Source organism: Aythya fuligula, chromosome 7 (genome assembly GCF_009819795.1).
Source record: "Aythya fuligula isolate bAytFul2 chromosome 7, bAytFul2.pri, whole genome shotgun sequence".
In the NCBI taxonomy this organism is placed as follows: domain Eukaryota; kingdom Metazoa; phylum Chordata; class Aves; order Anseriformes; family Anatidae; genus Aythya; species Aythya fuligula.
Window position 1 is genome coordinate 22,656,141 of NC_045565.1, and position 17,169 is coordinate 22,673,309.

Here is a 17,169-nt window from a genome sequence, read left to right on the forward strand (position 1 = left end):
TATCTCGAAGGACTGTTTTCAGGCAAAATACAGGTGGAAGCAGGCATATATGAATACGAAGCATGCTTTGCTTTTATGAGCAGTATTAAAAAGCAGAGGCTCAATGCAAGGGTGATAGATTCATTTTCTGTGCAAAAAGACTGGGATACAAGGGCTAAAAATCTACAGCAGAAATAGAAATGTTCTCGTGCTTGCTTTCACTGTGTTACTGAGATGGGGTCCATACAATTCACCGTGTTACTGGTTTTGTACGTTATCTCTGGCACCATACAAAGGGGTTATTTGCTCTAATCACCGCTACAAAGTCACATGAGAATTTATGGTGTAATAATATCATAAAGTTTGCTGCTGCTGCTGATTCAAAGACAGGATGACAAATAAATCAGATGTGCTGTAATCAAACAATTGGAAGTAAAGAGGAAGGCTTGTTTTGAACTTCCAAAAGATACAGTAGTAGCTATCAAAATAGGTTTCAGGCTGCAACATTTCTGAACCTGAAGGGCTAACATGATTGACTAATAAAATGAAATCTGGTATATCGGTACAGTGGCACCACCTCAGTACTCTGCAGCTCTTGATATTTAGATTAGGTATAAACAGAATTAATGAGGATGGCAGTTCTGTTACCTACCAGAAATATATTTGCATACATCATTCTGGAACAAAGCACTGAAACATGGCCACTGAGGGGCCAAAGGAGATTTAGAAGATTTGTTGCATTCAATTATGTCACTCCTAGTTAGAGTATGTGCACCTCATCACAGCATAAACACAGCCAAATGGTAATATATAAGCCAAAAAAGTTAAGCTAATATCTTTGAAGACAACAAATCTTCCCTTATGCTGTCTGATGCACTGTTAAATCCAACTGTCATATGATGTGAAAGCATTTTGGAATCATTTTCCAAGTACAAATCATCAGATCCAAGAAGGTGTAAAAATTAGATCACTCCCAAGGAACATAATCACAACTCACTGGCTGCAGTAATTTCAGGAGCGGAGCTGTGTGAAATTTTAAATTTCATTAGTAACTTGAAATTCAAGTCCTATTCACTAAAATATACATCCTGAATACAATCTGACTAAAAGACTTTTTCTACATACATTATCAAGAAGCTTAGATTTTCTTTGGATTTTGTATGTGTGCATCTTTTCAAAACAATACTGTTTTTGTTTTTGTTTTTATTTTTTTATTTTTTTTATACAAAACATAAATTTAAGAAGCCAGCTGTCTTGAACAAAATACACTGCACAAAATCACTAAGCCTTTTGAAAACTCCTTACATTATTCTCCAATGTTCAGGCAAGTTTCATCTTTCATTTTAGTGAAGAGTTTAAGCATACCTTTACCCTACTGAGTTTAAATATATTCATCACATTACTTGATTAAAAATGTGTCAGTTCAGGCCTAGAGCTGACCTTGTACTATTTTTTATTTTCCAGCTGAATCAGACTTAGATTTCATAAGGCCAAGCATACTGCATTTTGTTCCACCTGATTTTGTGTTTGTAAAGAGTACAAGAAAGCCTCATCTCTGTAGTTCACAGAAGGTGCATAAAGATTTACATCCTTTGCTCTTTCCGGTGGACTCACGGCTCTCCCTGCTGGTTTTGATAACAGCCTGCAAAGATTCTTCTGTACTTCATCTCTGCTAAATTAACACAGGAGAGCTCTAATTACCACAGTCAACAACTGCATAAATTAGTGTATATGTATATATCTTTATAGTGCTCCTTTAGTAATCTAAACCATACTTGGTGGCTATGAAACCAGCTTTTTCTTAAAGAAATTGTCTTCTTTTCCTTAGTATAATTCTATACACTGATGTTACATTAAGTAAATGCTGCTCCATACCATTTTCAGAGAGCATACTCCTGAAATTATAAGTAAACATAATTCAGAGATATCAGTAGCAACAGAAAGGTAACTTACTCTATTTTACACATTATAATAATTTGATTCATGTTTTTTTGTACAAAATTCCAAGGTGGGGAAAAAGCTAGAAAGCATTAGAAAGGTGGCATCAACCTGAAGTCACCAAAAAATCGCTAGTTCTTACATCAGAGATTACAAACTGAGATTACCAACTCAAATAATTATCATCAACATTATGTCATTAATCAGATTTCTGAGAGTGAGGAGCAACTAGCATTATGAATGGCAAGGATCAGTTCCTCTTGACTGAGATGATAGCTGTAATTCTTCACAATATAATCGCTGACCCAACAAGAGTAATGCTACTTTTGACTCTGGTTTGGTAAGGAGGACAGTACATATAAAAGAGAAAGTCATAAGTTTTGATACAGCAATCATAAACTGATTTATCTGAGATGAAAGGGAAGTTTAGACTGATCTATGATTAGGCCTCTCACTTCCAAAGGACAGACTTTTGAAAAAATAATAAAAAATAATAAAGTAACTGGAGAGGAAGTATTAAAGTAGATGTACTGGAATATGGGATAACCTCAATAGTATAATCAATTGTATAAAGGCAATTTAAAACCCAAATAAGAAAATTGAGAGACAGGTAAAGTGAATAAATAGCCAAACCTTGAATCATGAATAAGAATTCAATTTTTAAAAAGAGCAAAGAAGATATCCTATAATAACCAGAAAAGGATAGCAACAATCCAGAAAGGGATTATGATTACCAAAAATTAACTTACTCTTTGCAAATTCTGCTAAACAAGGGTTTTTAGTATATTAAACAATTCTTTTTACAAATAAGTAGTGAAGAAAGTAGATCATACATATCCTAAATATATCTCATTACTACTATTTCTATCTGTTGGTGGTCTTTTGGATTACATGCATTTATGGGAAAAGCATACATTAGCTTCCAGAAATGATCTTTCTTCCTAAAACCACCTACAGGATGGCTCGTAAACTGCAGAAGTAGTTAAAATCCATAAAATAGCTGGGCAGTTAGAGACCTTCTAGGCTAGTCCCAGTCAATAAATAAATAAATAAATAAATAAATAGTATATTTATTTTTTTCCTGTTTATGTAGTATCATGTTAGATGTATACTAAAATCAATAAATAATTTTCCTTGACTAGAAAATCCATGATCTTTTTATAGGCTTACATGATAAATCTTCAATTTCAATTTTGATTTTTTCCTCCATTTTCAATTTCCCAACATTTTTTCTATTTTTCTTTCTTTTAAAACTCACTTAGTAACTGCGTCAAAACAAGTGAGGTAAGGCTAACAGGTCTACCAGAATCATCATTTTTTCCACTTACATATGCACATAACATCCGTAAAGAAGGATGCAGAAAGAAATGAAGACCCTGAGGCTAACTGCATTTATTCTAAGACACTGCAAGCGAATAATGGGAAGGACAGAAGGGAGGGGAGTGAGATGTTACTGGTGTTCTGCAGTAATCATCCTGTGACTATTCAGTGCTTTCACTAGTGCTCCTGGCTCAGAAATGTAAGCATATGAAAATAAAATCTGGTAATAACAAAACCAAGAACTGGTCAATATTAAGAGAACTACAGAATCATAGAACCATCTCGGTTGGCAAAGACCTTCAAGATCATTAAGTTCAACCATCAACCTGACCCACCAAGTCCCATCCTTAAACTATCTATATCCCTTAGTGCCACATCTGCACCTTTTAAATACCTTCAGGGATGGGGACTCCATCCCTTCTCCCTGGGATTCCAAGCATTTTCCAATGCTTGATCAACCCCTCTGTGAAAAAACTCTTCCTAATGTCCTATATAAACTTCCCCTGGTACAACTTGACTGTTTCCTCCTGTCCAAGAAGTCATTTTGTACAAGAGGTGAATGCTCTTGATGATGAGAAGTCTAGTAATTTCATTAAATAATATTATTCAAAGTGAAATGTGTAACAAGAATGCCACCTGAGAATTACAATTAAGAAGGGTATAATTCAAATTTCAGCTATAAACCAGAGCCACAGAGGAAAACAATAAAGAATGCCCTGAGCCTATACCTGCTAGGAAATGAAAACTAGCCTCATATTGAGGAGAACATAAATATCTACCTAGGATGCACAAAAAGACTAGATGCAAGAAAACACAGTGTTAGTGATAACATATAGGGAACTAATGAAACTCTGGATCTGCACACTCAAAAAAAATCTGCAAACACTGGGACAGGGACTGAGTTAGGATACTAGAATGAGCAGGGATACATAAATCTTTACAAAAGGAAACTGCAATGTGCTGAAGTTTGTTCAGCCTGGAATCTACCAGGCTTTTAGTGGGCATACATGCCCTTTTCTGACATCTCCACTATAAGCAAAGGATATGGATATAGACTGCCATACTCATTCCTGATATTCAGAGGAAAGTAATAATACAGCCAAACACAGTCACAGAACATACGCTGTACACTCACCGTGAGTCATTTTCTGTTCCTTATCATCACAAGATTAAAAGTCTGTATTTAACTTCTAATTGTTTTTTAAGATGCAGTTTGGAAGATTACTGAATAGAATTTTTAGATGTTTTCTTGACAGTAGAGATTTGAACAGTTTCTAATGAGGTTACTCCTAGTGTCTAGAAGCACCATCCATTTAATAAGGTGGCTTCAGCAGTTTGAATTAAACGTATCTCCTATGATAGTCTGATTTCATAGTCACAGTCACATTCAGTGTGCACCACAAAAGGAAAACCAGCAAACCACAAGGGTGAGTCAGGCTTGTCAAGTTTTGGAAACATGTCTGAGTAAAAGAGAGGTGGTCTCCACCCATTCATCAACTTTGCTATCAAAGTTTTTCCTATAATCTGTTCTCATTTGTTTACATCAGAGAAGATTTGGCATAGTTACTCTCATTAATGCGATCAGCAAGGTGTGCCAGATTTTGGCTTTTTACACAGTGTCATCTTGACCTCGTGGCAGATCTTTCTAGAAAGAGAAGATTTCCCTGTTTTTCTGAAGAAATGCCATAACTGACTGGGGAGGAAGAATAAAGTATGACATTTGTACCATACTATGACACAGAACAGGACTGATGTCCCATTCCTGAATGAAGGTAGATGTGGATAAAAATACAAAGCCCTCCTGGGTCTGGCTTTTTAAACCAGGATCCTGTCAATGTATCCTGTTGAGACAAGTGTATAGCAAAATATTGTTTCCTCCATTTATTTTTTCAGCCTCCAAATATTTGAGACCTACTATTTTCCTGAACAAGATAGGGCTTCTATAAATTCAGTAACCTTGCAGGGATTTTTATTTTATAACATCCGTAGTCCCTTGACTTCATGTAAAAATTTTAACAGCATCCTGTGGCAAAATGTTCCATGTTCCACAGCTTAGTCTTTTGTTAAAATAAAATCAAAACAAATCCCCCCTGCTGCCCCGCATTTACCTCACAGTTTTTTCTGTACTGTGAGAGATGATAAAAAATTGGTTGCTGTTTGTCTCTGTATGTTATTCATAATTTTACAGTCTTGTATAATACCTCCTTTCCTTTCAGTTGTCTCTTTCCCATCCAGGAAATTTGCAACCAGCTTATTTATTCCTAGTACTTCCCTATACTGTGCCACAGCATTCACCTTTTTTTTTTTTTTTCTTTCCCATGAACCTTTTCTAGTTTTATTCATCTTTTTGAGCTGAGCAGACTGGAATTGCCCATGTTATTCAAAATGTGGGTTCTTGGCTTTTGTGTAGTAGAATGCATGTTCTCTTATTTGTTCTCACATCCTTTAATAATATGGCCTAATTATTATTATTATTTTTTTAAGAGATACTGAGCAGATGTTTACATGGCATTGTCCACTATAATCTCTAAACATCTTTCATGAGTTTTAATGGTTAGTCCAGAACATACTGTTGGTCTTTTTTCCTCCCTCATATCACTTAATGTTTACCTAAATTTCATCTCCCTTTTTCATCTCCCTTTTTACTGTGAAGTCATGGAGTCCTGTCCATTACTTCTGTCCTGTCTCAAAATCAACCTTTACCCTGATTAATTCAAAAATCAACCTAATGCTCTGATTAACTTATATCTTTATATCCTTAGCAAACTTGGCCATTGCACATTTTATCCCTTCCTCCAAGTCATCTGATTCTCTCTAAAACTGAACATCCTGGGTATACTATCATAATCTTATTTTTTTTCTGATGGCTCCTTCTATAATAACCTGAAAATCTATTGATAACACATGCTCTCTGACATGCTTATGGGTATGCAAATTGATTGCATGTTCTAGGGCAGTTGTATGTGACTTAGAAAAGTACCATGACAAAAAATACACACAATACAATACCTTAAATGGACAGTCTAAATTTGATATTTCTGAAGCAGTCAGAACTATCCTGATATTCCAGAATTAATTGATACTTTACATATTTTTTCTTCTGTTTACTTACATTCTTCTGTAATACTTTTTAGGAACAAAAAATATATATAAAATTCTAATTGATCTCTAATGGATAGAAGGAGCAATATATCCATTTTCTAACCAGTGTAAGTCTCAACTTTGTGAATCATCATTTTTTTGCTTGACCTTTATTTGTTTCCAAAACATACAAACACAAATGTCACATTCAGTCTCTTTACAATGTGAAAATGAAATATGTTCAATTTAATTCTTTGGAGTTCTGATAGATTTTACATTTACAAATAGAAATAGAAACCTCAAAATGTCAAGTAATTACAATCGTGGGCTCAGCAGAGACTCTTTGTTTTTATAGGAAGACTATATTAAATTAATTTTGATGTAATGTAAGTTTATTGCCAACTATATTCAGGTAGGCCATGTAACAGTATGGATTTCTCCTGTTTAAAACAAGAATGGTATTATACTCACAATTTGTGAAGACTGTTAAGTCCAACAAACATTTCTGGTGTTAGGCAACCAATTCTGTTATTTGAGAGGTCCCTGAAATTAAAAAATAATAATAATGGTGAAACATTAGTTCTGTGTTATTTGTGTACACATCCACATAACTACATAGAGTCTCTAATTTTAATGCCTAAGAAATTAGAGGAATTAGAATTTTTAAATTGAATTAAACAGCTTTCACAATTTTATTAAGCAATATTCCACAATTAAACATAATGCACTCCAATTTAAACTAATTGCATTAAAATGTGTTTTAATGTAACAAATAAATAAATAAATAAATTTTATGTAACAAATAAATAAATTATCTTTAAAATAATTTTCCATATCAAATTTACTTGCACCTGTTTGTTTACCAATGAAAAATGTTATGTTCTGCATTTTATTGTATGCAACATTTAACCAAGATTGACACTTTTACTGTTTACTAATGCCTCAACTCATAGACATCATTTCTTGCTGAAGAAATCACATAAGCCAGGGGGCAATTAAAGTTTTAGCTAGTAAGGTCAGTCTTGCTAAGTACTTGACAAACTCTTCTAAGACAAATACTGTGTCTGTCTCAGACTACAAATGGTACAAAGCATTATGTTCTGTACCTCCTGTCTACAGAAAGGTGAGTGAATGTTTTCTGTACAACTCATACATACAACAAAATGCATAAAATCCTTCTAGAAAGGAGATAAAAATAGGTATAAACAATGATAACAATGGAAATACTGCCCTTGGAGTATTCTGAAATAACATTTAATTTTCAAATGTTTGATTTTCAACTTTGACTATAGTATTCCTTCTTACCAAGTTTTATATATATATATATATATAATTTCAGTTATGTAAGGATTTTAAATGATTATATATCTTTAAAAATGTTAAAATTTATCTGAACATTATGAATTTATTTTTGTTAAAGAACCAGAGGTAGTCTTCTAAGTCATTTGTTGCACTGTGCGGATTCCCTATTTTTCTATTGCTATATGAGAACACAAAAATCAAAACAGAGAATAAAGATAAATCTAGTTGGTGCTTTCATGGAGACATATCCAATCAGCTAGAATGATAAGGCAATTTCTTCAGAATTCACTAAGGCTTCTACCATCAGACAAAGAATATACTGTTGTGCAATTAAACGATGAAACATTGCATTAGAATGGAAATATTTCTTAAATGCTAATCAGGGACATTAAGTAGACAACAGCTGAAGAAAATAATCTGGATAACAATATAATGCATTAATTGCATATTAGCAGTCATTCTTTAAATTTTCCTAATAAAAGCTACATAGAAGACCTAAACATGCAAACTTAAGGCAAACACATATATTTATCTTTCTTTTAGAACAGGTAAACAGTAAACAAGAACCCACCCAGAATTCTCAGTTGGGTGACTTTCTTTTGGCCTAAGCAAAGTTTGAACACATACAGAAGAAATGCATCACAGTGTGGAGCATAATTTGGGTAGGAAGAGTAAATTTCACCTGCACTAATCAAAATAAGTATGTATTTCTCAACACGTGACACAACAAAATAGTATTTTTAACAAAGCAAAAGGCTATGTACATATCCTCTTCTCAAAGCCTTTTTCAGTGTTATTTTCACAGTAACATGTACTTGGCTGAAGTCCCTATATTGTAAAACCTGCTTTTTAAAGCAAAAAGAAAAGACTGCTTCTTGCGTGTTCTTCCAGAATAATGCATATTATATTAGGTATAATTCAATTCATAATGTACAAAACTGGTGTTCCTTTTCAGGAGAAAGACATTCAGTTTAATAATGTTGACTTGTAAAATTGATGCTAGAGAAACCAAGACTCTCCCCTGTTGAATAACCAAGTGCAGTAATTCTAGTGCTTCATAAATTTTCAATTTTCATCAATTTTGTGTGTACCTTTTTGCGTAAACACTTGAAATAATTCAGTTTTTCATTCAAATACAAATTATAAGAGTTCTCCGAATTATTCACAGAGAACATTTTGATGTTGACAGCCTGCAGTTTATCTGCCTGACTTGCCATAGTTGTATCTCCTGCAATTGCCCATTTACACCAAATTCTACTTTTCACGGAATCATTTATATTTTATATGTGAAATAAGAGGATATGAGTGTAAAGTACAGTCATAAAGTAATGATTGTATTCAGCATTCAACAAGAGTTTACACTATTTATTGCTTTTGCTCAATTGTCTGTTACTCTGCACAACGGAGTGCAGATTTTTTTTTTTTTTTTTTTTTTTTTTTTTTTTACCATGAAACTATAGTGATTTGTATGAAATTTGAAAATCTTGTAATTAATCAACTCATTGTCTCTCAGTTGTTCCCAGTGTTACTTGCTCATACCAGAAAAAAATATGTTTTGTTGTTGTTGTTGTTTTGCTTTTTCTTTTTAGATTTAGCATGAGACATTGCAACATAGCCTTTCCTTGTTTGCAGAAGAGAAATTTAATCTCACTTTTTCCAAAGGCTAATGACTTCACCTTCTTGGACTTTGGTAGCTGACCTAAGGCTTCACCTGTGCAGTCTTCAAATGTGCAACCCAGGACTTGTACAGGTTTCATGATTTTCCCACCAGAGGTCAGGGTTGTGTTATTAGACTATACGGCCAAAGCAATAATTAGAGCTCATTTTGATCACTTCATTTTGTTGTTATCCATATATACAGAGTGAGCAAGAAAGTTTCAACTTCATTTTTTTGATGGCATTTAAAAAAAAAAAAAAAAAAAAAAAAGCATATTCTGCTCTGACTTCATACGTATCATGTCTTTGTGATCAAACACTAAAACTCACTGCTAGGTGTGCAATCAGAGCTGGAAATCTTTTATTTACAGCATGCAATTAGAGAATTTAACCTCAGAGCAAAAAAGCAGAATGATCTGTAAATTTGTTTTTCTGTAGATTTGCATTACTCCTCATTTAAATCTTAGCATTTCTCTAAAATAATGTTTTCTCACAGGTCTCTTCACACATGAGACAGCATACATGATGGCTAGGCAGACCTCTGTCAGTCTTCTTAGCAAGTACATGGCCACTGGGATGCAGTGACTTGGAAAATTATAAAGAGGGTTCTTGGTTCTTCTCACCTCTTCTTCAAGGTGAGAAAAATTACAGAGGGTCTTTAGGCCTTGTTAATTTAAAGGGAAAAGCCCCACCTCAATGACATGTAGTAACTTTGATAAGTTCTTACAAATATTGCTTAGTAATCAAGCAGTACTTCTGAAAGCACTTTGATAAGATTTTCAGAGAGAGGAATGCAAGAATGATGGACAGGAGATAAATTACATTAGTCTCTTTCCTTAAAAATAATAATTAAAAAAATAATGAATAAATAAATGAATAAATACTACTAATAAAAAAAAAAATCAAGCAAAGTCAATGTGAGAGAGAAGAAGATTGTAGACAGATTCTGAAACATATAAAGTTTCCTTTCTAGGAACTGATTTTACAGAACTGGCCTGTGATAAAAATAAGTAAATCTTACATTTTGGAAAAAAAAAAAAAAAAAAAAAAAAAAAAAAAAAAAAAAAAAAGAGCGATGTTTATGCTTACTTACACCACTTAGTTTTAGTTCCAATGAATGTCTAAAGTGACATCTTGTCTGCTAAATCAAGGTTTGTTTTAATTCTTCTAATTAGGTTTGTTTGTAGATGTACTCTTTAGGATATTTATTGAAGAGCAAACATTTAAATGGAGAAAAAGGGGGGGGGGGAAGAAGGGAAAGAAAAAAAATCATGGTAAATGTAAAAAGTATAGGGTGTAATTTTCTATTCTACAGCCAGTGTCCTTATGTTATTAATATGCTTGTTGGCGTATTTGAGTTGCCCAAGGATAGAAATGTTGATACAAATGCAATTTTCAGAATAATTCAAATGGAATTAATACTTACAGGCGCTTCAGCTCTGAAAGTCCATTGAAGGCCCCTGGCTCAATTGTGCTAATCAAATTATTCTTCAGATCTCTAGAAAGACAAAATAGGAGGTGCAATTAATTATCACTTTACCTACCATATTATTGCTGTACATACCGAGTGAGAAATGTAATGCAGTTCTAACCGTTGTCTGTCATTTAAAAAAATTAAAAAAAAAATAAATTGTAAATAATAATACCAAAAGCATTACATCATTTGCAGTTTATGAAAACATATTTTTCTAACTAAGAAAGTGAAGATTAGGTGCTAAACAAAATGTTTTTAATTGTTCTCCTATTTGTAATTTTCAAAACAAGCTTACCAGCCACTCTTGCCCAAGGAAAAAATGTTTTAATCAATGAGTGAATAACATAGTCGGCAAAACAAGGGACTTTTAGTTTGCTTATTCATTGTGCTATGCACTTAACACTTAATAAATTTCTCATTTTCACCTAATGTAGGCAAAGCAGCTGGCACATGAGACATAAACAGATAGGTCAAGTTTCTGTCCTGAAATATAAGCAAATTTTCATATTTGGCAGATAGGTGCTTCATTTTGTACTTGGTGACAATCCAGAGGATCAGTTGTTGTGCAGATAAAGAATATTTCACTGGCATTAGCAATCTCATCTGCTCTTGGCACAGTGCTTGGGGCCATGACATTGCTCTCAATTCAGTCCCCACAGAGATTTACTACTGAATTGTCTCAAGACTCTTCATGATGTGAACTCTGAAGAAATGCCTTCAGTGCAATTAGATAAGCAGGCCTAGGAGATGAACGCTGTAAATTCTTGTAGAGTCAGTGTTCATTTTCTGACAATTTACAATTCATAGGGAATGACTGGTGTGCAATAATATCAGTATTGTTTCTCTGACTGGCCACTTCCAGCATATTACAGCACATACCAGCAACTGCTTGACTGCCAAAGGATGGATGTATCAGAAGCTGTGTGAGTCACCTTATTTATGACTATTTACTTTATTGCAAATAAAATGCACACTGGGTGAAATTTTAGTTCCACTAGGTGTGATTACACTCAATAGGGCAAGATTTTATCACAAATATTTAGCTTACATTAAGATAAATTTTAATGTGAAAGTCCAAATAGTTCCTAATAATATATATATATATATATTTATTTTGTTTATCATTTTTGCAATTTTGAATACAGTTCAAAAACTTCTGCATCAGATCCATTTTGTTTTAGTGGTGATGCTGATGAGTGATATGTCCCTAGCAGAGATCTCAGACTATTAAAGGTCAAGTTCAGCTTTCAGCTTGAATCATGTAACACTCAAACCCCTTAAGAAGGTGAAAAGACATTCAGATTACTTATGTATAAGTTCTGTCTTGCCTATAAGAAATGCAGGGCTATCAAAAGCACAGCTGACAGAAACCGAGTATATGCTGCACCTGATCTTGTGACATTACTGAAAAAAAAAAAAAAAAAAAAAAGGAGAAAGGTAGGAAGGGAGCTAAATATTTAAAACTTAAATGGAACAATAAGTTGTGCTTTGAGTCTTTCTAAAACATACACGTAAGTACTGCAGACCATACATGTTTACTTGTTTACAGTGTTTGTGATTAAGTACTTAAAATTAAGTAAAAAGGATTCATAAAGCTATGAAACAATTTAGAAAACTTTATAGCCTCTCCAAAAAAACAGTGGTTGTTTCTTACTGTTTTTACCTTAGCTTGTTTGATGTTTTGATTATCTTAGCTTGTTTGATATTCCAAAGTTCCTTTTATTTCTGTTGCTGTTTTTATTAATAAATCATTATTCATTAATTATGCAATCCCAATAAAATATGCTAATCTGAGTACAACACAAGTACAATGGATGTTTTAAGAAAATATTAAAAATGCAATATCACACTTTTCAAGTACTGGTGTAACTTTTAAAAAGTGATGCATGAACATGTGCATATATACATATATATCTACAGATGTATACATATTTTAAATATATGCATTACATTGCATAGGTAAGCATTATTTACATGAGCCATAACAACACTGGATGCTAAGCCAGTAGAAAGCATAAAACCCAGAAGTGTTCCCTTTTCCCTGTTACTACTGGGTCTCGGAAAAAGCCCGTAAAATTTCCCAGAGTGGCAAGCAAAGAACGCTATGAGCCAGAGGCAGCAACAGAAAAGATGGCACTTGAGAGGGGAAAGTAAAAGGAAAGCAGCTGTTCAGAGCCCAGATAAATGTGCCAGAAAGGAGCAAAAGCTTGGGAAGGACCTTGATGGTGAGATGCACACTCTATGACAACTTTACACATAGGTCCAAACTCTTTTCTTTCTCCTGGAAATCAGTAAGTACCACAAAGGCAACAGCACAGATGACAAACCTAGTGCTTGCACTGATTCTTATGGACAGTCTGACAAAGAACACAACAACTCCACAGACAACAACGAGGAAAGAGGGACCACAGCCATCCTCCTGTGGGTACTCTGCCCTACTCCCTAATCCAGGCAAAGCAGTTTTCTTGCTTGCTTTGTCTCCTCCTGCTGGATTTGGATGAAAGCGACAGTTGCTGATCTAATCAGACGTGAAATACAGTTGATGATATTTCATCATCATGATATGATGATATCGTTTCATGATATCACAAAAACAATAGACATTGAAGAAACGTTGGGTTTTGTTGTTGTTGTTTTAATGTTGTGCTCATTTTCATCTTGGCTCCCTGGTACCACCAGCAGCTACTAGGTTATCTTTCTTCTGCTTTTATATGGTCTACAAATTGTGATCATTCCTTCAAACATCTAACTCAGAATTTTCCATACCTTTTCCTAAACAAACGACTTGTACAAAGCTTTTGCAGTCTCTTCTCCAGAGTCCAATAAGCTTGCAAAGACAAGAGTTTATTGATATGAGTGTATGTGAGTATATGTCAGTGTGTTTTCCTTTGATAGTTTAGGAAATTATTCACTACATGAGCCAAAACCTCTCAAAACCTTTTTTTTTTTTTTTTTTTTTTTTTTGCTTCTCTAGGCAGTGCTACCGACAATATCCTCAAGAATGAAATGCAGACCCTTTCCCTTATGCAGTATGCTAAAGGAGGTCAGAGAAGTCAAAGATATTTCTTTGGTTTGTAGAAAAGTCACATAGAAAAGAAGGAAAGGACACTGTTCTCATTATCTGAACTTCTGTATTATTGGAACTTAAAAGACAAACAAACCAAAATAAAACAAAACAAAAAAATGACAATAACAAACAGCCTGATAACATAGACCTTTTGGATTTGTGCTACTTTATTTCATGCTTCACACAGGGATCCATCTGAAAAATTACTTAGAGGCATAGTTCAGAGCAAATATCCACATTTCAGGCAGGGGAAACTGACAATTTTAATCTTTACACCAATTACACACATTGTCTGTTAACCACCAGCTCATCTAAATGCTCTGCAAGTTGTAATTAGATGGAGTGAATTAGATCTCTTATAACCAACACTGTCAACAACACACAACAAACATAAAGAAATCAATGAGTGGCAGACTGTTGGCAGGTAAATTTTAATGCCAGTCAAAACAACCACGTAGACAAAAGGTCTCCCATTTACTGAAATGTTCTATGTTCCAGTTTATGGAAACTCTGCTCTGTTTCTCCATAACTTGTAACCACATAGGAAAAAACAGCCTAATCTTAAACTATCTTCTACAGGAATAAAAATGTCTCATTTAATGTTAGTAGAAGCAAGACTATTTCAAGGAAAAGTGTTCATCAGTTGCACTGTCCCAAACAAAGACATCTGGCCTTCATATTTTGGAAATTACACTTAAATTACCTAGGTCATTCTAAAAAGAGGATATTTTAAGATATCTCTAAGGATATTCTCAGAAAATTGTAGATGATTACAATTGTAGTACCCACGATCTTGGCACTTTCTTAGTAATTAGCATTATTCTATAGTGTTTCCATATACTTCTGGCCTAACAAAATAGGTGTTTCCTTCCTTGTCATCCTTGGAGGACTAAAATGTGACTAAAATATATAAATAAAACGATCACAACTGTTACTTGCTGTATTTATTTCTACATTAGAAGAACCTTTTATCTTTCCTCCCACTTGTATTTTTTACATATTTAATTTTATTGAAATATTATAATTACCATCTCCTATTTTCTAATTTAGGAAAGAGTTTGTTGCATTGAAACAATGAGTATCAACTTTCACTAAGCTAAATAAAGCAACCAGGGTGAATTTGGTTGTATGTTTACATTTTTTCCCCAAGAGCTACTGCTGAGGTTTGGCAAAAGGTCATGATCCAAGGCATGCCAAGCAGCAGCTCAGCTTGGGCCACACACAGGCACACATGCATGTATACCATGCAAGTGATTTTATTGTCAACCAAAAGTAAAAGAAAAGAGAAAAAAAAAAAGTATCATAACATTGAATCATCACAGTATGACCCAGTTAAAGCCTAAAAAGAAAGCATTTATAACTAACAGTTATGGTTTTGCATCATTTCTGATGGAGCATTCTAACTTAAAAGTATCTATTCTGAATCTGAATGACGTGTTATTAGTGGTGTGGCATGACCCAAAATCTAGTGGCATGACCTGAAAATAAATCAAAGCCTTTTACAATTACAGATAGCTACATAAAGTTAGCTATAGTCAAAACAACTGCAATATTTATATCAAGGCTGCACAGCTGCAAAAAAAAAAAAAAAAAAAAAAAAAAAAAGTAAAATACTACAATATTGAAGTATATTCCCCCTAATTTTCTTAGTTGCTAGAGGTATTTGCTGTATGGTACCCTGATATCACCTAAGCTTGACTAGAAAAAGAACACAGAATGGACCTTGTTATCATTATTAAAAATCTCAATGGTTATAGTAAGTTAATAAAGGAGAGTTTCCTTTTTTCTTCAAGTCTGAACTTACAAGTATTATACTAACCATTAGGCCTTGTCTACATGTATGTAGATAATTTGTATGTATATGTAAATAATGCCCCCACAGGTAAGTACTGAGAATTCTTTTACTAAAAATATAATGTCTTTTACTACTACTATCACAAGTTGCTGTGAGTTTATCATCTTACACATTAATCTTTGAATGGACTTGTAATTACTAATTACATTTAAGAGGAGTTACCTCAACAAAAGCAACTGAGTTAAGGAGGGGAAATCTGTGTTTGAATACTCAGTTCCTGATGGCTTAGCTGAGATGTAGATGAAACGAGGAAGAGGCTACTGATGGGGCTTTACAAGAACATTTCATAGCTACTCCTGGCCTCTCAGCTATTAGACATCTTCTGTAGCCAAATCCCTGATTAAATGTGTCTTTGAGATTCTTGATCCATCAAGTTGTACGCACTTGTACAACATAAAAGGTAGTGGGAAAAATATTAAAACATATTCAGTGCATTTACAAAAGAAACATTTTTTTTTTCATATATCAAATCCTGAAAGCCTAGCTATTTTGTATCTTAGTCTATGCCTTCAGACACTGCAAGCTCTTCCCCCAACTTACAATATATATATACTGTAGATATTTTCAATACATATTCATAACAAGAATGTTCGACTAATTCCAGTACTTCGTTCAAATTCCTGACATCGATACATCTTTCATAAAAAATTATAGGTTGTACCAAGAGGACATCTGTGTTTAGAAAGCTGTCATTATGGTGCTGCAAACTTTCCAAAAAAGCTCTGAGAAGAGCAATCAGTTGTTGAGCAGATGCCAAATACCAATGAAATATGACTGACTTTCCACATTTTGCATACTACTATGAAACAACAACAACAGCAAAAAATATAAGGTCACATCTTCCACTTCTTTCTCATGCTAAATACTCCAGCTAAACTAAATGATACTTTTGCCCAAGAAGTGAATGCAGACTCGGGACAGTTAAAAGAGATTCTCTTTTAAAACGTCATGGTGGTGGGAAAGAGGCACAGCCAATGACGAAAGACCGCATTTAGCACATATCCTCCAGTCACAGTAGTGACACTCTGACAGCCTGGATATCATCAAAAATTATTTTCATCTCCATTGTTGGCAACTGCATTGCTGGCATTACACTGTAGACCAAGAAACAGGCAGGTATCACCATCAAAAACTAAAGCACACAGTGCTCCTACAAAAGTCCAGAGCTCTTGCTTTGTTTACAGTTTTTTTTTATGAAGACAGTGGATTTTAATCTACTTTCCAGAATCTGAAAAAAATATGCTTGTGTTGCAGCTAAGTTTCAAGATATAATGATATATATATATATTTAATATTATTTCTACAAGATAATGAAAATAAACATGCACAGGAATATGAAGAATAGTTGTGCCTTTGCAGACACAGAGGCTACAATGGTTGGATTTCCTAAAACAATACTCCCTAAGGACTGGACAAAAAAAAAAAAAAAAAAAAAAAAAAGAAAACAAAAACACCACAAACAAATAAACAAAACAAACAAACAAACAAAAAGCCACT

General features: G+C 33.8%; 1 protein-coding gene across 2 annotated transcripts in view; it reads right to left on the bottom strand.

The window, feature by feature from the left end:
* ADGRA1 (adhesion G protein-coupled receptor A1) overlaps positions 1-17,169 on the bottom strand; it is a 275,807-nt gene that overhangs the window by 169,290 nt on the left and 89,348 nt on the right. For both annotated transcript variants that reach the window (XM_032190930.1, XM_032190931.1), the window contains exons 3-4: positions 10,703-10,774; positions 6,790-6,861 (exon numbers count right to left, since the gene is read on the bottom strand). In XM_032190930.1, the coding sequence (XP_032046821.1) occupies positions 6,790-6,861; positions 10,703-10,774 (144 nt within the window). The remainder of the gene's footprint in view (positions 1-6,789; positions 6,862-10,702; positions 10,775-17,169) is intronic.